General features: G+C 39.8%; 1 protein-coding gene and 1 long non-coding RNA gene across 6 annotated transcripts; both read left to right on the top strand.

Moving 5' to 3' along the window:
* Nucleotides 1-2525: 2525 nt before the first annotated feature.
* On the top strand, nt 2526-14700 carry rgs14b (regulator of G protein signaling 14b). Of its 5 annotated transcripts, none has more exons than XM_044364228.1 (15): nt 2526-2734; nt 6759-6780; nt 6948-7096; nt 7266-7358; nt 8806-8949; nt 9055-9231; nt 9349-9418; nt 9535-9599; nt 9799-10008; nt 10311-10384; nt 10780-10906; nt 11566-11647; nt 12413-12465; nt 12916-12994; nt 13590-14700. In XM_044364228.1, exons 1-15 carry the CDS (start codon nt 2615-2617, stop codon nt 13841-13843), a joined length of 1719 nt encoding a protein of 572 aa, XP_044220163.1. In that variant the 5' UTR covers nt 2526-2614; the 3' UTR covers nt 13844-14700. The 5 variants fall into 5 exon arrangements, with proteins under 5 accessions (XP_044220163.1, XP_044220160.1, XP_044220161.1 ...); XM_044364225.1 differs by having other exon boundaries at nt 12916-13015; XM_044364226.1 differs by having other exon boundaries at nt 12410-12465.
* A 796-nt stretch (nt 14701-15496) lies between these two features.
* Nucleotides 15497-21526, top strand: LOC122990660. Its single transcript, XR_006405434.1, has 5 exons — nt 15497-15657; nt 20530-20656; nt 20751-20828; nt 20917-20970; nt 21165-21526. It is a non-coding gene; the product is annotated as an uncharacterized LOC122990660 (long non-coding RNA).
* The last annotated feature ends 683 nt before the right edge of the window (nt 21527-22209 follow it).

The raw sequence follows: 22209 nt of genomic DNA, 5'->3' as shown, positions 1-22209 counted from the left end.
TTTCCATCAGTGAAGGCAAAGTAGAAGTGATCGTAAACACTGATACCAATGCAAATAAATTCATTCCAGGAACTTAATAGCACAAACAATACTGCTATTTGTATGTTTGTGGGAGGGAGTGATGGTGAAAGATGATGGTTTCGCTGCAGCCACTTTATGTTGTTGAATGACATTCAGGCTGAAAGGATGGGATTTTTACACTTGTTACACACAGAGGTTGAAATTGAAAGCAACAGAAAACAGACAGAAACAGAAATATAGAGGTATGCTGAGGCACAGTCTGTTATCAGCAAAAGAGTGTTTACTTATGCAAATTATCCACTGCCGTCACACACCGTATAATGTGACACATACAGGAATAACTTTGCCCAGAATTTTTGAGATATTGGTGATTGAATATTCGGGGATACAATATTTTTTGTTACTGAAGTCATGCAGGGCCTTCATATACAGTTTTTATTTGCAGAGTGGCCAGTAGAGAGTGCTGCTGATCATCCATCTTTTTTCTATCCTGTTCAGGGTCATGAGGGGCTAGAGCTTGTTCTAGCATGCATTGGGAAAGCGGCAGGGTACACTCCATGGATGTCTGGACAGATTGAACACATTCACACTACCATTTGCACCTTACAGACGGGAGGAAAGCAGGGCGCCAGAAAAAACCCACACAGACACAAAGAGGACATGCAAACCACATGACCAAACTGGTTTGAGGATTCAAATCATCTTTGAGCCAATTGCCTCCCCTTAAAGATAACTGTGATGAAAATGGAACAAACTCATCAATTTTTGTTTCCCACCTTAAATACTATCCAACCTTACTCTATAAACTGTGACCCTTATCTAAGCTTTTAGCCCCACCACAGAGGGCAACGGTAAAAAAAAGAAAATTTTTTCACCCTCTATCTGATGTCTGTTATCTATTGAAGAGGAATGTACAAATTGTTCAGAAGATGATGTGCTGGCAAATGTGAAACTATCCTCCCAATTGCAGTCAGTCTGGTAAACCACTAAGATCTCAACAACCTTTAATTTAAAATTAAATAATAGTTTTGAAAATATCTTAAGTATTACATTAATTTAAGCTGTGTTTTAGAGAAATAGCAATCCGGTTTTTGTGCTCATCAATGAGACAGCAGTGTTGTAAATTACCTGTGAAAGAACAATGGATATATTATAAGAGTACATAAGTATTATGTACTCTTATTATAAGTATTATAATACATCCATGGAAAGTACACTGAGAACAAACTCCTTTCTCACTCGTATATTTCAGTGCTGGACTCTGATAATGTTGGCAACCAAGATCTTTTCAGTGTAGAATTTACATATTGATATAATTGACTAAATTTCCATTATATTGGCTTTTTGATCCCCTCGACCTGCTGCCACCAGCAGGTCAAATGTCTCCTTGTTCAGTTCACTCAGGTACTTGTATTACCTCTAAAACTAACAACCAAATTCCTTACCTCAGCTCTGTTTAATGCTAATGTTTGAATTTTTCTTTTTCTTTATTTTTTGCTGACATTAGTATTAGCATGCTAAAATGCTAAAGTGTGGCTAGTTACTGTAACTTGCGACTGTATGCATGTTAATATATGTTTACAGGAGCTGTTTGTCATATTCATACTCTTAATAAGATGCTAGCATGCTGACATTCTTCGTTAGCATGTTAAATCTAATAGCCAATGTTAGCAAATTAGCTAACAAATTAGCTTTGTATGTTGACATGCTCATGTGCTGGCCTACAGCTAAATTATGAGGTATAGCTGAAGTGGTGCACCTGCTCCTGAATGACACTAAACATGATGACAACAGTTTTAGTCTTGGTGGCTTTACTTTTTATTGGTACTGATGATTCACATTATGGGAATTCAAAGCACATTTTTAACATGTTACATGCAAGAAATGTCCCTCTTAATTTTACAGTGTTCTGGGCCACTGATACTGTAGCCATAAAAAAACTGCTTAAATGTTATGTTTATTTGGGTATAACAACATAATCTTTCTTCTGGCACCACTAATTTTATCTCAGTAGTTTCATTCATGCAACTTTGTTTTCCATGTAATGAGCATATGAATAATGACATGGTTTCTGTCATCTACTAATGTGAAGCATTTGTTTTTGCAATTTTGCATACATAAAATACAAAAAATGTTCTGTTGTTAAATTTGCAGTATTTTTCCAGAGCATCAAGGCCCAAATAAATAGATTTATTCAAAAATATACTGTTGCCTTTGACTGTAGGCTTAATAAGTTTTACTTGAGAGTTCAGAAACACTGTTGTCAATACAACTAGCTGGATATGTCCTATTAAAATCCCGAGAGCCACACCTTTACAACTTTAATAACCATGCAAAAATAGACAGGGAAATTTTGTCAAGCTTACAGACAATGTTTAACTATGTAAACTATGTAAAATTTCTCCAGGAAAAAATGTGCACCATTAATCAAAATGTCCTGCTTCACCTGGGCCATTACCTTGTGTGCATGTCAAGACTCACTGAAGCCAATCAGGTAAGATCAAAGCTGTTAATTAACCCTGACCTATAAACCGTCAGCACACATTTTGTCACCTCTCTTGTCTTGCCCTGAGTGTGTCTGTTTTCCCTGAAAATGGTAGCTTTCAAAGGACTTTATCACAGCTTCTTCCACCTGGCAAAAGTTGCAGCACGAAAGCAATTCAGAAAACATGACAAATGGTGCGTCATAACCACCAGCAAGGGTGACGAAAAGGTAAGACAATCATTTTCACACAATCAATTTGGAGAGTGCATGCCTGTTTAACCATGTTTGGCCATACAGAGGGTGCAAAGTTGACAAATACTTAGTCCTACATTGTTAACCTTCATCTTGCAAATATATGTTGTGAATTGTATTCATTTAATTACTATATCTATGCAATAATTTTCATAACATTATAATCTGTTGTGCTGTGTATTAGGCCTCATGAAAATCTGCTCACAAGTTGTTTTGTTTTCTAACTAATATCCTCAACAGTGTAGAGTGAGATACTGAATTCTGGTTCAAAAAAGAGCCTGTAATTGTGTGAGAGTTGTAAAGTTGAAATTACTCCTAAATGTAGTAGCTTGGTGATGTTTTTAGAGTACCATAAATGTGACCCCATTCAACTTTTCATGAAACTGCTGTATGGCCGTATGGATTACCATCTTGAAAGAATATTAGGGAGGAGGAATTGTGTTTCTTTTGTACCTTAATCTAAAGGATTTCCAAGTAAAATGAAACTTCACTGTGACAAAAAAGGGAGGCAAACTTTTAAAAGTGCTCAAATGTAAAAAAAAAAAAGCCTTCTTAAATACAGAACTGCATCTACAGCAGGATCTTATAACAGTTGTTAGCTGCGTCAAGTAACTGTTTCAGTGACTCTCCATCAAACGCACACAGTGTTCATCTCTCTTGACTGTGTTCCCACATCATAGTGTTTCTCAAGACATGGGCTGAAAACAGTTTGATCATAGTAACCATACTTCCTCTTTTGTGGCTTGTTGCTATGGCAAGACTTCCCTTCCAGGCAGGAAGTGACAGGAAGACCCAAGTGATGAGTTTCTGTGTGCGTGTGTGTGTGTGTGTGTGTGTGTGTGTGTGTGTGTGTGTGTGTGTGTGTGTGTGTGTGTTTGTGAAGAGTGTGCATCATGTTTGGGTGGAGCACTCCTCTGTGTCCCCTGACACTGCGCACACATCGCATAAGATTTCAGCTTTTAGTCTTGTGTCTGGGCCATTATGGCGAAGAATTGTAATGCTTTAGGAATTCCTGTTGGCCACATGGTGAGTTAACAATACTCTTGCTAGGTTTGGTTTGATGCTAAATGTCTTTTGGTTCCAATAGTTTGTTTATGCCTATATGATGTGTAGAGGGAAGAAGCCACTGCTGGTGAACATACAGTATATCGTGAGGTGTCATTCGCTAATATACAGTACAATTTCAAGAGTGTGAACTTCTATTTGAGACTGTGTTTGTTTCGTTTCAGTCTACATTTTTAACCTTACTGACACTATTAAGTTGACATCCACATTAATAACTTTTGTGTCAAAAGTGGAGCGGTTTCTTGTATCTGCTTGTGTTGTACATTTTCCTTTCCTCAGCATTGTCAGAACCAGTCAGGCTGTGTTGCCACAGTTGGTTGCTACTGAAAACAGACCGGGCCTGCCTGAGTCAGAGGCGGAAACCAAACTGTGCCTGTTTACCAATCTGTCGCGTGTAGGCCGAGTTGGCTTCGTTCTACTCTGTGCGAGACCATAGCTTTTCTTGAACGGGTACGGCTCTGCTAAAGGTGTTACTGTGTCTAAATATGTATTTAACAGAGGCCGAGAGGACCCGGATGTTGCTGTGGTTTAGGAAAGGGCCGTCTGTGCTTTTGCATTTTGAGGGATTGGATTCTTATAATTAGTGCTGCAGACCCTTCCCTTGCACACAGTATGTCTGAAAATTTCATCTCTCTTTCCAAAGGTTTGCAGAGAATCCTAATCCTTAGATATTGTTCTCGGTTGCACTGTATGAGAACATAAACTGCACCTAGTAAGATGATGACGATGAATTATTTATTGTTCGTCACAATTTGTAGAAAACTGTTGCGCGTCTAGCTTCTCCTTTTGAATTCTTGCTGTCATGGCTCAAGCCTGGGGAGTCAATTTGTTATATTTTTATGTCTAGAGCCACAGTGAAGCTCATACCTGCAGAGACAGCCGGCCATATGAACCTTACATGGTCCAAGTTTATCAATTATTAATTGCCAAGAGCAAGGACACTTTTTGCATGCACTAAAGTTCACAGACGTACAGTATATCTATTCACTGGCAAATTTGTTTAAGGAAATGTGGGTACATTCTGCTTGTGTTTAAGTTTTTGTTTGTCTATTTTTACATAGAAGATGCCTTATGCTAACTGTCGAACTGTCTCTCCCACAGTTTACACAAAAGTTAACACTTTTGTGTTAACTTCCTAAACCTAACCTCATTATAGCAAAATATTTTCTCACATTTTGGTTAGTAATTGTCTGTATGACTCAGCAGTTGGCTGACTTACTTTTGATTTAAATATCCTGCTGCATATTTGAGAGAGGAGGCTAGATGAGCTGAGTTTACAGTTAACAGGCTGATATTTGCTAACCTAAACCGCTGGTTTGTATTTAATACATTTCACAAACCCAAGCGCTAACATAATGTGTCAAATTCAATGAACAGCATGTGCAAGGAGATCAATTCACAATGAAGAAGATATTTAAAGACAATTTTTAAAGAATCAAGACAAACCTAAATAAATTAGAGACACCACCACACTCAAAACCAATATGATTCAGTGTGTTTTTTCAGTGTGTTAGTTGGGAAATGATTAAAAGCAGCTTACTGATATATACTATAAAGGTGCAGTGATTAGCTGATGGAAAGAAAATCAACTTTCAAATACTATGATCAGTTTGTTAGGAAAGATATTTGTCATTTTGTAGGATGTAGAAAATGTTCGTACAAGCACTCAGATTATGTTTGATAGACGGCACGACAGCCTCGCTATGACGGAAAATATTCTTCTGATTCTGTTAATTTGCATGAGTGACCGTTAATAGTGAAGATGTTACGTTTAAGTTTATTTATATAAAGTTTCTAGAGTGTACCATGACACCCAGGATACACTCTAGACAGGGTGCTACTCACAGGACTAGCACATGTAGCCAGACCAACACATTCACACTCACACCTCTGGGCAATTTTAGAATAGAAACCCACATGTCTGTGAACTGTTAGAGGAAACTAGAGCAGCCAGAGGAAACCCAAACAGAAAGGTGGACATGTAAACTCTACACAGACATACTCATGGACTAAAACCCAGCACTCTTTTTGCTGTTAGCTACTGTGCTGCCCCTAAGCAATATTTCAATATCACTGTATTCTTGAGCAAGAGCCTTTTGTGTGGAGCGGCCTTGGAACTGAACATCCTGGATTCCCCTGAATTTCAGTTAAAACAGACGCAAGTAACATGATGATCCTCTCCTTTATTGAAATATCTCATCAGTGGTTTTGGATCAATATCAAGATTTCCTTGAGTATGTTATGTTTTTCACAACCTGTAAAAGGCAACTTTTGGCTTTCAAAAAGTTTGAAAGCCAAAATTTCACCAGCATTTAGAACAGTTAATGGCAGCAGATCACTATGAGCGCCTTTTGACAAGATGTGAATTTTGTGAGTTCTGAAAGTTGAATGAGAGCCATTGTCATCAGTGTCACAACCACTTCCTGCCTTGGCTGATTGCACTACACTGTTACATACAGGAAAAAAAAAACAAAAGGCAAAAAACATGCAGCTGGTGTTCACATTTCACTTCCTAAATGTATGCATGTGTGCTTGTGACTACATGTTTCTAGCTACTGTCACCTATGTTCTGTAATACAGTACAGTAGACTGTAAAGCTTATAGTGCAATATTTCACTGTATTTGAATGTTTCCATATTTTTTATCAAACACCACACAGTGAATTTTTAGTTTTGTGGTTTACTTCGGAACTTACTGATCATTAATTGTACCAACCAGGAATAAGTTAAATGCAATTCCTCTCAGTTTTCATTATTTTCTGATTCAAGTTTATTGAATTTCTCAACTACCACCATAGGAATTTATCATTTAATACTAACACTAGTCCATGACAACCTCGCTCAGGTGTATTCTATCTTATCAGATGTTTCCTATGTTTGTTTTTTAGTGTGTTCCCTTCCTTATCTGCTCTCTCTCTCTCTCTCTCTCCTCACAGATCCAGGCAGTGTCAGACGGAGGTAAGCGTGAACAGTCAACGTGCACACTGCCAATCCTGTAGATCTCACATTTTTTTTCGAACGGAACATGTCCATGCACGACATAAGAAAATATCTGATTCAGTCTCGTTCTTGATCATGCTTCTTTGTGCTGATAAATGGGTGTGTTTGTGCCTGGATGTGTGTAGAGTTGAACATGTCTGCGCGGGGCTGTGGAGGCAGTAGCTCCAGCCTTCCTGGGACTCCAGGCGGAGAGGGTGGCCCAGCCGGTGTGTTGAGCTGGGCTGTGTCATTTGAAAAGCTGTTGGAGGACCCCTATGGAGTCAGCTACTTTACGGTGAGATGCGCTCAGCACACGTACGCATTCTGTTGTCTTGTAATTTCAGAGCCGTACTGAAAGTAATTTCAGTAAAATTCAGAAATAGTAGGTGTTAATGTTGACTAGCTGCTTCTCACTAGGTGTGCTATGTGTGTTCATAAAGTTTGTAAGTGTGTTTTCTCTGCAGGCCTTTCTGAAATCTGAGGTGAGTGAGGAGAACATTTTATTCTGGCAGGCTTGTGAAAAGTTCAGGATGATTCCAGCCACCTCCTTGAAAGAGGTATGATAGCATTTTTTTCCCCTCTTTAATCTTCCCAACTTGTGATTCATTGTGCTGTTGTGTTTTACTCTGCTTAAACTCCCTATTATAGTGTTTTTTATAAATACTCTTCATTGTGAGTTTCCCTGAAACCTATTTTTATAGTAATGAAGGCAATTTGGTTGCTACAAAGTTTGACCCAGTGTTGTTGAGTGCTTGCTTTTTCACTTTGATGTTGCTTCAACTATGTTGGAATATATTTTTTTATTTAGTCACCAAGCAAACTCAGTAAAAATTATTCATTTACCCTGTACACCCATTAAGAGGGGGCAACCACCCAAGGGCCCGCGCCTACTTTTTCATTACAGCCTAATTCTGAGTATCCCTGAATGCATCAAGATAATGTTCAAGGTGATGTGTTTTTCTTTTGTTTTTTTTTTAATCAACTAGGAGGTAAAATGGAGGGAATAAGAAAAGTTTAATGGCATTCTCGTCTTGCTCGTCCTTTCAACACAACCGCGATGATGATGATGATGGTGGTGGTCTTAAAGACTATCTATTTTTTTATTTGAATATGTCTCGTAGTGTTGTGGGATGTAATCATCAGTCTATTTAACATATTAAGTTATTCCCCTGTAAGACATGGTACTGACACAATGCACCTGGCCTGTTGCTGTCTATCGGCGGTGGTGCTGCACCGTTCGGCAATCGATGCACATAGAGCGCCGTGTGCTGTCCTCAGTGCTGAAAAATTTTAATGCAACTGGCAACATGTTTTCTTTTTTTGTCCTTCAGAACAAACTTGTCTGATAAAGTGGCTTCACTGTATGTTTTCTTAGACATAGGCTTGCACGGCTCAGTAAGTGACAATTTGTGTTTATGGATAGGATATATCAGGTATTTTACACTTTCTCAGAAGAGCCCCTTGAGATTGCCCTCTTTGTGCTGAGAGTCTTGCTCTGTCCCTGGATTGACCTCCGTGACAGATGAAGCTTTTTTTTCAACTATAATTTTTTGAGCTGTTTGCCTTATTTTACACTGTTCTCTCAAATAAAAGTAGCCAGCTGTGAAGCTGTAAAAAGTATCATCAACCTTTAATCTATTTTGTGCCTTTCAGGCAGAAACATTGTTCAGTTAATGACATTTACTGAAAACAGGAAGTACAGAAATCAACAGGGTTGTTGACTGAGTGTATGAAGTTGCTCAGCTCTGCGAGAAATTAATTGCCTTGCGGCGACTTATTGATTGCATTGCTTGCAATGTGGTTAAGAAGGGTTGATGTGATTCTTGGCACAGGAAGTGGCTAATACTGCACAAAAAACACATCAACACATACTTAGCTAAATACTTGCTTGTCACTTGCTTCTGGAGTTTGTATCTGTTCTTAGAAACAATGATTATTTAATCAGTTGAAGTCAGGTGTAGCCTTCAGGGAGTTTTCAGTCTGATGAAGCTGTTGTGTTTGCAGCTAAAGACGGCAGCTCGCTTCATCTACAACAAATACCTGTCTGAAAGTGCTCCCTATTCGGTCAACATCGATGACACAGCCAAGACAGAGGAGAAGGACCTGGAACAGCCCACACCTGAGATGTTTAACAAGGCTCAAGCACAGGTCTGTTTGGAGTCAACACTCCCAGTTCGGCTCAAAAAAAAAAGCAGTGATGTGTTGTTGGTGCCTTGACTGTGTGTATACTGTGTGTTGCTGCTTGTGTGTCAGATATTTAAGCTGATGAAGATGGACAGCTACAGGCGCTTTGTGCGCTCTCCTCTCTACCAGAACTGCACCCTGGCAAGTGTAGAAGGCAAGCTTCTACCTCAGCTCTCTTTAGAACCGGTCCGCATGGGATCCTTGGAGGACATGGCCAACAGAAGCCCCTCCTTAAGTGACAAGAAGGTAGAGTGACAGGAAGAAAATAGAGGAAAAAACAACAACAGTGAGCTTGTTTACAAAATGTTTTAAAATGTGATTTTTGACTTTGCTGTAATGACGTGTCATCAATGTCTCAAACAGAACAAGAACAGCTTGCAAAGTGGCAAGAGTGCCTCAGAGAAACAGCGACAGAAAAGAGGATCCTGGGGAGGTACAGTGGCCTGTCACATGGCAAATCTCATGCTTCTAAATTAGGCTTTGATGTAAATCCTTGCAATTTATCTCACAATCTCTCCTCATGGTCTTTTCTTCTTTCGATATCGAAAGAGTCCCATATGCCCGTCAAGTCTACCAGCAGTGTGGAGCTTGGCACCCTCTACAGGCAGATTGAGGTCAGTGCATTTGTACATAGAATTTGTACTGGCCAATGGGAAAAATTACATTTTAAAATTCATGAGGAGTATGCACACATGAATAATAAAGATTGCCGACAAGGCAGCATAGAAATAATCTGTCAGAAAGTATCTATCACTTTGGAGAATTATTTTCAACTCTTTAGTCCTTTTCTGTCCTCTCCCTCTCTGATTTTAGAATGGCCGATCGAGTCCCCGCTCCTTAGATGTGAGCGGTGGAGTTGGGAATCGGTTCGGGGGCTACTGCTGTGTCTACTTACCTGATGGCAGTGCCTCTCTGGCCCCCACACGTAATGGCCTGCCCATCAGAGACATGCTGGCCAGCCTATGTGAGAAGAGAGGCTTCCCGCTGAAAGATGTCATCATCTACCTTAAGGGCAAGGACAAGGTGAGCACTTGGCTGCTCTGTCTCCTGCAAATGATGGGGGGAAAATGAATTTAAAAAGAGCTTTTTAAATTAAGAAGCTGTTCAAGAATGTTGTTTAGCAACAGGCGGTATGAGAAAGATGACTACCCTCTTCCTGTTCTAACACATCCTCTCAACCTCTCACTGTCTCATTTCACTAACTGTTTTTGTTTTGGAAACTCTGTCAAACTTAAACTTTAAAACCTTAAAGTCGTCCCACTTAACTGTGACACCTCTGAGAGTTCATTTCTCTCTTGCCTGATACACACTTGTTCTCTTTGCAGCCCTTATCACTGGACCAGGATTGCAGCGTACTGAGAGATCAGCAGGTCACTCTAGAGCTTAGGGTGACGTTTATGTGAGTCAACTGTGCCGCTTCCTTCATTTCCTTTTTTTTCCTGTCTTCGTCACCCTAGTAGGCTTTTCACACCCACATCCCCTCTACAGCATGCCACTTCTCACTGTGTTATTAGAGGGAAGTCCTTGTATTAACACCAGACATAGACTGGTTTTCTGGCTTGTAATCATTATACTTATCAATTGCATTGAGTTTGTTGTCAGATAAGTTGCCAGAGTTATGTCTTTACAGGATTTCCTGTGAAGACATAACGAAGTGGCAGATTTCTCTATGACTAATGTCTTTGCATATCTAGATTTTAATTATGTTCTCTCGCTGTTCCACTGCATGTGATTTATATTTACTGTTTCTTATTACTGTGTGTGTGAGTGTATTGAAGTGTTTGTGTGTTTCAGGCTGGAGAATGCCTTCACTGGTAAGACAGTGGGCATTATGGCAAAGTCCAGTAAGACGCTGCAGGATGCGCTCTATGCGGTGCTGCAGAAACACCACCTTAAGCCACAAGAGGCCCTGGTCACCCTGGTGAGTGTATGTGTGTGTGTCTGTGTGTGTGTGTGTGTGCGCGTGAAAGACTCTAATATGTAGCCAGTGTTGAAGAAATTGGGCTGATAAGTTGTCAATTAATAATCACTTTATCCCCATTTTAAAGGGATTACTTTCCTCAGTAGTCTTTTAGTGTGTTTATACTTGTAATTACATGTGTGTGTTAATTTCCGAAATCTGTAATTTTTTATCAAACTGTAAAATCATGGATGGATACAAAATGATACTAAGATGATGTAGTTGAGAGGTGTTTCTGATCTGGACATACCTAACACCATCTCAACTCATCTCAATCTCTAATATTCTCAAATTTCAGGTAATAAAATTCACATACACAACTTTATTGCCACTTTTCAAACCAGCAGCCCTCTCTACGTTTTCAAAATTCTGTACATCTGCCCTGCAAGCACTCGTGTTTCTTGCTAGCAGCTGTTGCTAGGCAACAGTTGACGCGTCAGTATGAATTTTAATATTTATATCAAATCTGTGACTACTGAAAATTGAATGTGTATCACTATTTTGTCAACGGAATAAGTAATGTGATCACACTGACTTGCTAATGCATTAATGTGGGTTTTCTCTGTGTTATGCTCTGTGTTGATATTTGTTGCATTATTTTTTCAACTCTGTCGTTTTAGGTCGGAAGCGACGAGTCCGTGAACATGAACGACACTGTGTTCAGACTGGTCAATAAGAAGTTACGGCTTGACACAACCAAAGGTTAATACACTTGACCTTTTTAAAATGTTCTAAAAACTCTAATGTGGGGGGAGTTTATTGTGTTTACATCAGTTACACAACTACACTACTTCCCCAAAAGCACAAATCAGATAAAGGCACATACTATCCCTCCATTATGTTAGTTGTCCATGATGTGGTCGATACATCGATTATGCTTTGTGTATTCTCTTGTAAATGCTGCCTGAACCCTGGCTGTGCCTTCTTATTCCTTTTAATAGTTTCTTCAATGGGTCCTACAAAGTGTTTCTGCTCTTGGCTGGCAGGGAAGAGAAAGTCTTTCAATGTCCACTTTACTGCCCTGGTTTTTCTGTGTCACTGTCTTCTTATTCCTCTTTCCCCTACTCTGATTTCTTTGTGCGTGTGTCTCTCTCACTCTTCATTCTTTTCTGTGGGGCTTCGATGTCGGAGTCCATTTGGTTTGTTGAGTGCTATGTCACTTTGAGTTCACTCACCTCGTTTCCCAACTGCTGAGAGAACAGGACCGACTTCACTTTGGATCAGTGCTCCCCGCCTCAGTTCTACTCGCTGCAGTTACCAAGAGAGGAGTAGATTCGATTTAGAGTGGCTATGTCCCAAGAGGACCAGTTTAATTGTTGTCAAGAATATTTTATCTGGCTGTTGTCAGTGTTTTTACACAATAGGGAAGTTAAGTTTTGTAGCATCATCTGACTACTCTTCTACTGGGAGTGGATTTTTGTTTCCCCATAGTAGAAACAGAATTGTGTCTTTGTGTGGTTTCAGCAGGAAGAGACCAAAGCAACACTTCCAGAGCCAGTGGTAATGCTGCAGCCGCACAGGTGAGGCAACACTCATAGATTGCCAAACAGGAAACTGGATTGTAGTTGTATGATATTGAGAAAAAACCCTACAGTACATGCATTTTCCTCCCCTTGTGTTTTATTAAATGATGGCTGACATATTGGGAATAATAAATAACATTTAAAGAGCAGTTTTGACTAAAAGGATTTCTCAACCAACGAATGTTAAAATAAGAATGATAACCTTGATTATATTCTTATTTAGACAATAAATAATATAATCAAGGTTATCATTTGAAGACCAAGGCTTCTGGATACAGTCAAAATTCTTGTTAATAAACATTAACGTTTCTCTGCCAAATGAAAAATTGAATCCTTGTGATTTGTAGAATTTGTATCCTACACTGTGACTGGAATTTCTAACCTGTCAAACAGTCTTTGGTATACTGATGAGCTGGAATTCATGTTTATCATCCGTCTTGGTTCCAGGCAGGAGCAATGAGTGCAACTGGTCTGGAGGCCCGATCGTCGCCGCAGATGGACAGAGCCAAGCATCAGCCCAAGCCCAGTAAGAACCGCGACATAGATGGTAGGACACCTCAGCAGTATCTAGGAGGGTTTGGCAATATAGACTCTAAGATAAAGGATTTTGTTTTTCATCAATTTGGTGAAAAACCTTGATTTTTATCTATACAGTGAGGATGTACACTCAGTGAGCACTTTATTAGGAACACCTGTGAAATCTAATGCAATCCAATCCAATCAATCAAAAAAACTGAAAATATATAAGCTTTAAAAGTAGATTTTATGGCAGAGCTGTTTTATTGGATTGCATTAGATTGCACAGGTATTCATAATAAAATGCTCAGTGAGTGTAAGTATATAATTTTATATCCAAATATACCAAATTATAATATCCATCTATATTGCTCAACCCTAGTGTAACGCTGGTGTATGTTAGTTTTAACTATAACTTGGATTAAACCTGATTTCGAGTCATGGGTAAGTAAAAGCACGGGGACAACTTCATCACAGTAATGTGTACTTTTAATGGCCGTCCGTCTTCTCATAGGAAATACTTTAAGGTAGATTAAAGAATAGGACAAGGTAATCTGTTTATTTGAATGAATGCCAGACTAAGCATGATATTTTGTCTGTGTCAGGGTTACTGGACATGCTGTCGAGGGCTCAGTGCAGCAGGGTCGATGACCAGCGAGGTCTTCTAACCAAAGAACAGCTGGAGATTCCTCAATTCCTGCAGCTGCCCCCAGACCAGGGACAAGAAGCACAGCCAGACAGGTCCAGTACAACCAATCCCTCCACTGAAGACTCCAAAGAGAAATCAGAAGACAAGACGTCATCAACTTCTAGTTCAGCTGGAGCTCAACCCAAAGACTTGAGGGAAACAACACTCTGAGAGACTTTTTCATTGTGTATGGGATGGACAAAGACATGAACAGAAACTACAATCTTGCAACAACGGGTTGCCAATCATGTCAAAGGACAGAAACTAATTTTTAGTGAAAAAAAGCACTTTTTATAATTGTTTACAAATAAGCTCCAAATCAGCAGTATGCTCCCATCTTTGCCACTAGAAATTGACCTCTTGAGGCAAAATGTAAAGAAGAGAGATCATGGCAAGCATTTATAGTGTCATTTTAAAACACTAAACATCCATATGGGGTAAAATGTTTGCTATGAATTGTTTAATGTATCCAAAAATGTTTAAAAATAATTTTTAGCTCAGCGGTTAAGCCAGAAAAACCAGTGTGTTTGCTTTAGTTTTCCCTGATGTTTAAATGCTGTACAGTTTGCAGTTCACATTGCTTCTACTTCTCACAATCTCACATTGCCGTCATGCTTTTCTTTGCACTCTAAGCTAGAACATGGTTCTGCACAGGGCTGTCCAGAAGGGGATTTGAAGTGTGTTGTTAAATTTCGTCCAGTTTTGTTTTGTTTTTTTTCATTTCAGTTAAGATTATTGAATATTTTACAAAGATAAGTTTTAATATTTTAAATGACCATTTTTCATTTTGTTTGCTTGCTTGTGATTTTCAAACGTGTGTTTGTGGTACTTTAAAAATGCATTTAGTTTGTTGTGATGGCACTTTGAAAAACCCTGGTCAAGTCCTGTTTTCCTGTCACCTCATACATCTCAGGGTCCTGATCATTAATTAGTAATGTGATATTACAGGGAGTAAATCAGTTGTGATACTCAAAAATATCTAACAGGGTGTATCAAAAAGAATTAAAGTGTTTAATAGTGAAATATGATCCTTTCTGTCTGTATTTGTTATCGGGAAAAGACTCGAGATTTCATCTTTTAGCCACCAGTGAGGATTTTCTTTTGGATGAATCACTGAGGTCAGGTTCAAGCTTGACAAATGCTACGTGATTTGGTTTTAAATGCAGTGCAGCCAGACCCCTGCTGCCCCAGTGGAATAGCTGTATGACTCATGCAGTGTAAAACAAGTCTGTTCTCTATCTGTCTGTGTGTCAATTGTATCTAGCTTTTGATTACATTATCCTGTGTGTTTGGCGTAGCCTGGTAGAGAAAACTCCCTCTAAAAACGCCGTCATGCAATGATGTCATGTTTGCGCTGTGACGGGGGTGCCCTGATTGGCTCCTCATCGTGGGTTTGTAGCCAATGACTTGCTTCATCTGTCTACGGACTTGTTGCTGGAAGGTGCGTTCCAGTTGAGGCTCCTCGGAGGACGATTATTGGGTGTATTTGGCTATTGTATGGGTTACAAAACAATTTAGATGAGTCATAGATGGATTCATCCACATGGGTGATGTCAGCAGCATGCATATTTCAGACTACGACACTAAGAGGTTTTGGGAAGCATCTCATTCCTCCACTTTGCCTGTATCATTACCCTGTAGATGTAATTGTCCCTACGGTGTGTTTAATTAGCCTGTGACAATGAACAGAGCTGTATAAGTAAACAGTATGTGATACCTGTTTGTCACATCCCAAGCTGGTGACAATAGCATACAGAATTACGTACACCTGGTGTTATATACGTAGGCCTATATATATGTGTGTGTGTGTGTGTGTGTGTGTGTGTGTCCATCCATGCATGAGTGGTGCGTCGGCGGAGCTATGAACGGGCAGAGAGGGGTGTGCTCTCACAGACACCATAGCAGCAGTGAGATGAGGAGTGCCATCTACTCCACTGCACGTCTGTACTGAGAGAAGAAAAGAGAAGGAAGAGGGAGAAAAGGAGGTGAGTGTCTGAATTTCTCCCAGGCATTTCTTTCTTATCTTATTTTTTTTGGAGGTGATCGCCGCACTTGTTCAGTCTGTAGATGCGTCTGACTGCTCTTTCTGTCTCTCACCCCCATCATTCATTCTCTCCTCCTGTCTGTCACTTAGTGCTTTCCTGTCCTTGATTAAATGTCTCATACTGTGAAAATCTCACATTTTTAATAGTCAGATGGAGTGCCGGTGCTTTCTCCTCTCTCTGTTTTGTTAGTGAAAAGCACATATTTACTGCTTTTAGTTTGAGCTTAGTTTCATGCTGTAGTCTATTTTGTGCTGAGATGGATAACAAACCTGTTTTCAATATCTGGGAGTGTTTATTTTCTGTACTCAATCCTCTGCTGATGCTTTGAATGGTACTTACTGTGCCTTTGAGAGAGGAATGCATAAGTGGTGTAAAACAAAACCCATTTATTAGATCAATGCATGCACGTTAATGTGCCCTGAAAGATTCTGCTCTGCTGGTGAGGGATGGAGTCTGTGCTTAATTTAGTAAAAATGAAAACGATAGTGGATCCATCACCACTGAATCAGTTATCAGGTGAGATACACATGGTCGAGCTGTGGATTTAGGATGGGGGGAGCTGTGTCAGTCGACTACTGACTACATTCATCCAACTGGGGAGAGTTGGGCTGTGTGTGTGTGTGTGTGTGTGTGTGTGTGTGTGTCACACCTGAGCGTGGCAGAACAGACTGCCCATCACCATCACCATCAATTACAGGACATGATGTCCTTGCCACTGTGAGCCGTCTTCATGTTCTGTTTCCCAGATTGCTGGTGCATCTTCTGCCCTCATGCTCACCTTTGTGATCTCACCACCTCTATGTGCATGTGTGCGCATGCTATGGTCAATATAACAGTCCATATAATTATACATATCTTAAGCATATGAGCTGCTATGATTAGCATATTCAGCAGCACAGATGAAGCAAGGCAGCAACGTCAGACCAGGGCTTCAATTTCATCTCCTGGACTGGATGATTATGATTAGTTGCACATTAATGACTACCAGTTAGAGACACAATCAGAAGTGACTGTGTCAGTAGCAGGTAGTCATTTGGCAGATGGACAGACCTGTCTGTGGTGAAATATAAGAAGACGGCTGGGAGTGATGATGTAGATGCAACTTGACTGTTCGGTTCTTTTTTCTGTTATGGTGAAACTCTTTCATACACACAGAAAATGAGCTCAAGAAGTTCATGTCATGTTCCACTTCTCAGATGAGGAGTTAATTAGTGTTGACCCAACACTCAAAGATTTGAGCTGGGCCAATCTTGGTTTCTGCCAGTGTCATGAATTCAAATCTGCAGAACAGATTTGCTTCTAATGTAATGCAGATGTTCACATCAGTTTCATTGTGGATTGGAAAGGTAAGTACTCTTTTATTAAACTTTTCTACCTAAGATTTATCTTCCTTCTCCTCCAGCTGTGTTTCAGTCAAAGTGATGATGGGAGGAGGAAAGGGTTGTAAAGACTGCAAGGCAAAATATTCTATTTGCCCATCCTTGCAGAAAGAGTTTGAGTAGCTTTTAAAGGGAAGGTCTCTGCGTTGCTTTTGTGTGGTGTGCCCATGTCCACGTAATAATGTATGAGCATTTTGTGCATTTGTGCGTGTACACGTTTTTGTATGCATACCACAAAAGGCGTAGTGGTTTTTGGATGTGTCACCTTGGCTGCCTTTTGGTTTGCTCATGTGGATTAATCGATTGAGAAGTGTTTCTGAAAACCACTAGGCTTTTTTGACTCGGCTACAAAGGACATGTACTTCCACCCACCTCAGTGTAGCCTATGCAATCTTCCATCCCTTTGCCTCACCAACAATGGAGGGATTCCTCATCTACCCAAAGATGGACAGACAGTGACAGAGGAAAGCAGGGGGTGAGACAGGGTGAGAGCAAGTAGGCAAATCATTCTCATTTGGGTCATTTCCCTCAGTGAGCTGGTCAGAGAGAGCACTCAGGACTCACTGAATGCCTGCCATGCCGAAATTATCCTCCTCAGTCCCTCAAAGGGCTATAACGCACATTTTAAAGTAAGTGCATAGAGCACAACAGTCTTGTATACCCCTGGGTGTGCCAACTGAACCAACATGTATGTGCATAATAGGCCATATGTATGAAAGAAGCTGGGATGAACTCCACTAGGTCGTTCCCCTGGTACAGATCATTCAGTCGTGTTAGCGAATCCTGGCTTGCAGGTTGGCCTTTTTGAATATCACATATCTTCCAGTCCAACTGGGACTTTCCTGTGGAGTTCTCCGCAGCACCAAAATGTAGCACTGCCATGACTGCTGATGTCAGTCGTCACAGTGGGTGAGTGAGCTCATGTCGATCGGTCCCCATTCATTCTTTATGAGCCCTGGGCTGAATGCTTCCTGTGGTGCAGCAGGCTGAACGAAGATCAGCGTGATTGACACTGTCAATTCAGTCAGATCAGCAAGTGACTTTTTACATTTTATCTTATCTTGGCTCTGTGTGTACATTCTTGTCTTGCCAGGCCAGACCTCAAGGGAACTTGTCAACATTACTCTATGAGGAAATAATTTCATCATCAATGATAAAGTGTGAAGAAATTCCCAAACTCACTGTTGATTTGCTTTAACTTGCTTTCATGTCACTTTGCCATATCACAATAGGTGTAATACTAAAAAATAAACAATCATAATTATTGCCAAAAGCAATACTCATATTTTTTTTTACAAGTCTCAGGAATTATGAGGTGACAAAATCAAATAAAGCTTTTTTTGTTAAAAAATTCTCAACAAAAGTTCCACTTACTTGATGATGCCCAGAGCTTTTAGCTACATCTTGTGGCCTTTCTCAGCAGATGGAGTTATGCCTCTCCACTGAGGAAGGCCATGAGATGAGAGAAATACCAAGCAAGTAAATCCTGTTTGATGAATTTTTTGACAAAAAGTATTACTGTGTTTGATATTTGACCTATCTGACCTATAACTATATTTGATTATGCATAAGTACATTACTGGTATTACTATTGGTATTACTCATTATTAGGATTCCTCAGCAGATTGAGTGGCTCACTCACAAATTTCCACTGAAGAAGACCATGGGATTTGGCAAAAGAAATGCCACATAACTGGATCCATAGTTGTGAATTACTATCATTATTATTACAACAACTGTTTCAAGAATGTACCCTCCAGCTCAATATTTTTTGCTTAGAATACTTAACACATATTACTTGCTTTATGATGAGCAACATTATTGAATTACATCTTGTCATCATGTGGTTCAATAATGTGGTCTACCTTGTCATCAGAGTCTCATCTCTGTGTGTCTCTCATTTAAAGGCTTTTCAGAACAGGAAACCTGTAAACCTCCCACACACTGTGAAGTGTTTTGATCTAATCTATCTGGTCAGATGTCAGACAGAAGCAGACATCGACAGCCTGCGCTGAGATCATTGAAGTATAAAAAGCAGTCTCCTGCAAATTGACCCAGACCCAGAGGTGTTTTGTCCCTGTCCACCAGGGCTCCTGATACCAGCTGTGGATTTGGCTGTGACTGCTGGTTGGTTTTTATTGTAGCCTTTCAGTTCTGCAGGAACCAGTTTTTGTCCTGCATGCCTCCAAGTGTGTATGAGGGTGCTGATATCTCTCCAGCTCTATACACGTTTGAGGGATTCTTCTTCTTTTTCTTCTCTTTTTTTTGAGTTTCCAAAAGATGTTAAAGTCTAGAAATTCAATCCTTTTCTGATGAGTCTTAAACTTAAAGAACACCTCCAAAGATGTTTTACAACATATAAAAATATTCTGCTTTGAATAATGTGTGTCTGATATGTTTTTTTCCTACAAATAGATTCAATTACCTTGTGAGAAATTACGTCTACTCCTTTTCTCTCATTGAGAGATCCAGAATCAATGAATGTGCAAATCATTTTCAAGATGTCTCCTACTATTCTCGGTGTATGTACACTGGGGGCTTCAAGTTTCCACATCACACTTGTGTAAGTTGCATATTGGACAATGATTGGCTCCAAACTAGTTGTGATGTCACGTAATCATGCTCATAGGTACACACCTTAAACTCAGATTTAAGGTGAGCACAGAGAAACTTTCCCCCTTCAGCAGGTGACTGTGAAAACATCCGTCTAGTATCAAACTCTGCTCATACATCATTCTGCACAGTGAAGCTCAAACATTCAAGTGAAGTAACAAGAAGAAAAACACATTTATGAGTGAAGGGGGACTTTGATGGCTGGCAGACTGTGGAGCATCCCTCCTATTAGGACTCGCACAGGCCTTTACTTTAGAACATTCAGCTACACAAATTGGATATTTCTCATGATAGTTTTTGAAGCACACAGGAAAGGAAACATCATCCTCAAGCAAAGCCATTTTTATAGCAGTGTCTGTGTCTGTGATCATCTCTGCCAGTAGGATGAAAACAAGACCAACAAACAAACAAGCCCTGCTCTCTGGTTTCACAAATCAAAATGAGAGGCAATCATGGGAGCATCATGTACATCTCAGTGTGACAATTAGAGCGAAACCTAAGGGAATATTGCCTGAGGAAAATCACCCACCCAGCAGAGCACTCAGATCAAGGAAGTGGTAACAACATTGGGTCCCTAAGTCTGAGCTGCCATCTAGTGAAAAGATGCCATAACTGCAGCTTTGTCAGTGTGCCGGTGAGCTCTCATTGGCTGGTTTTCATCAGGCATCCCAGAGTAGCAAGAAATACAAATGAAACTGGTCTGTGTTATGTCAGTATTTCCTCTTTGACAAAGTTAAGTAGTCAAAAGTGCTGTATTCAACCATTATTGCTCCATACATGTAGTTGTGATGTTTCTTCTTTTTCTCTCTTGTCTTTTTAGTTACACCACCAGAGTTTCCCAAAGGACTTCATCCATCCTGAACCTCCATCAGCACTGAATTTCTCTTGAGAAAAAAAAAAATCAAGTGAGTCAACTCAAGTGAGCCATGGAGCAGAAGACGAATGAGGTGTGTAAAAGCCTGATAAACAAAATATTTGAGTCATTCTGGCCTTATCTAATACAATCTTTCCCTTCTTTTTTCCTTCTCTGTTTCTCTCTAGTGTCCCACCACCACCTCTCCTCAGAAGCAGATGAAGAACAGGTCCAAATCCACAGAGGAGATGCAACAGACGAAGAAGGTGAGTGTGACATTCCTACCTCCTAGCGTTTCATCCCTCACCCTCTCTCTCTCTCATGGAATATAATTGGGCTGCTATGTCTTTACAGGCCTTTTCCTCACAAAAATCACTCCCAGGCAGACCAGATTTGGACAGAGTGAAGGTGAGCTGTGAACGTTTGTGTCATTTTCTTGGAGTTTCTATATAGCAGATGTATTCTTAAACAAGAGGTGCTGTAATGTATCTATGTCCTCTGAAGTAGTGCTGTAATCAGTATTACTGTATTATAATTAAAGCATAAGAATATATAAATCCAAGCTGAGTAAGAGCTGTAATTTATGTCTCTCTGTGTTGCAGGAGTGTCTTGATGGCTCTGACACGACCTCGCCCTCCTCCGAAGAAATAAAGTGATAAATAAAAGGACCAATAGGACAATAAAATTGATATCAAGCTACATGATCATCATAAAAACACATAAAAATTTACATATGTACACAGGGAAACAAATGTGAGAATAATATTAAACTATGTTATAACACATGCAAGCAAGTAATTTATGATTTGATGAAGCAAACTGTTCACACACAAACTCATGCACACTGAGACATTCACATGTAAGCAGAAGGACACCCGTGATGACGCTGTTTCATTGTACTGTGAGTGTCGTATACATACCAAACTGAATGTGAATTGAGAATAAAGTGATGCTGCTGAGTGAATCCATCTTTACTTTCTTGAACGCCGTGAGAGGTGAAACATTTTGTAAAACTGAAATCTTAAATTTTCTGTGATGTTTGTGAATGTGTGTACATACAATGGTACCTCAATCAGAAAAGACACAAGTGAAGGAATAGAGACTCTGATGTCAAGGCTATCAATTAGATCCCTTTATTATAGAAGTACTTTTTAAAAAGCAGACATTAGGAATTCCTCCTGTGGAGCCATAGATAGGGGGTTGACACAGGTAGTGATGGAGGTTGGATGATGGAGGTTGGAGGGGCAACGCAATTTAGACCACAATTACAGCAGAAAGACAAAACACTGGTGAAAAGGACAGCCTGTGAATGAATCCCAGTGTAATCATTGGATAATCACCAAAGGGGGTTATTTCTTAATTACTTGGCAGCCCCAGTGCAATGATGAAATTACAATAGAATTGAATACCACTTTATTGCTCATCGGAGTGGAACATTGTCTTCAGCACACCAAAGCACAAAAGAAGCGCAAGAACATATAACATATAGAACTGATAAAAGAACAACACCAGAGTATAAAAGACAGTAAAATATGAATAAAATACTTAAAACAAAACATAAAACATTTAAATATAAGACCAAATTCTGTGGAGCAAGATTTGAGGCTCAGTTTTTTTTTTCCATTTAAAATGTAGATTGAACTTGAA

Source organism: Thunnus albacares, chromosome 10 (assembly GCF_914725855.1).
Source record: "Thunnus albacares chromosome 10, fThuAlb1.1, whole genome shotgun sequence".
Classification (NCBI taxonomy): Eukaryota; Metazoa; Chordata; class Actinopteri; order Scombriformes; family Scombridae; genus Thunnus; species Thunnus albacares.
Note: the sequence above shows the minus strand (reverse complement) of the source record. Positions and strands in the feature narration are given on the sequence as shown.

Coding starts and splice junctions, on each gene's coding strand:
- rgs14b (XM_044364224.1), top strand. CDS start 2,615: ATGGTAGCTTTCAAAGGACTTTATCACAGCTTCTTCCACCTGGCAAAA. Junction 9,232..9,348: donor CCTCCTTAAGTGACAAGAAG/GTAGAGTGACAG, acceptor TGTCTCAAACAG/AACAAGAACAGCTTGCAAAG. Junction 9,600..9,798: donor CCCTCTACAGGCAGATTGAG/GTCAGTGCATTT, acceptor CTCTGATTTTAG/AATGGCCGATCGAGTCCCCG.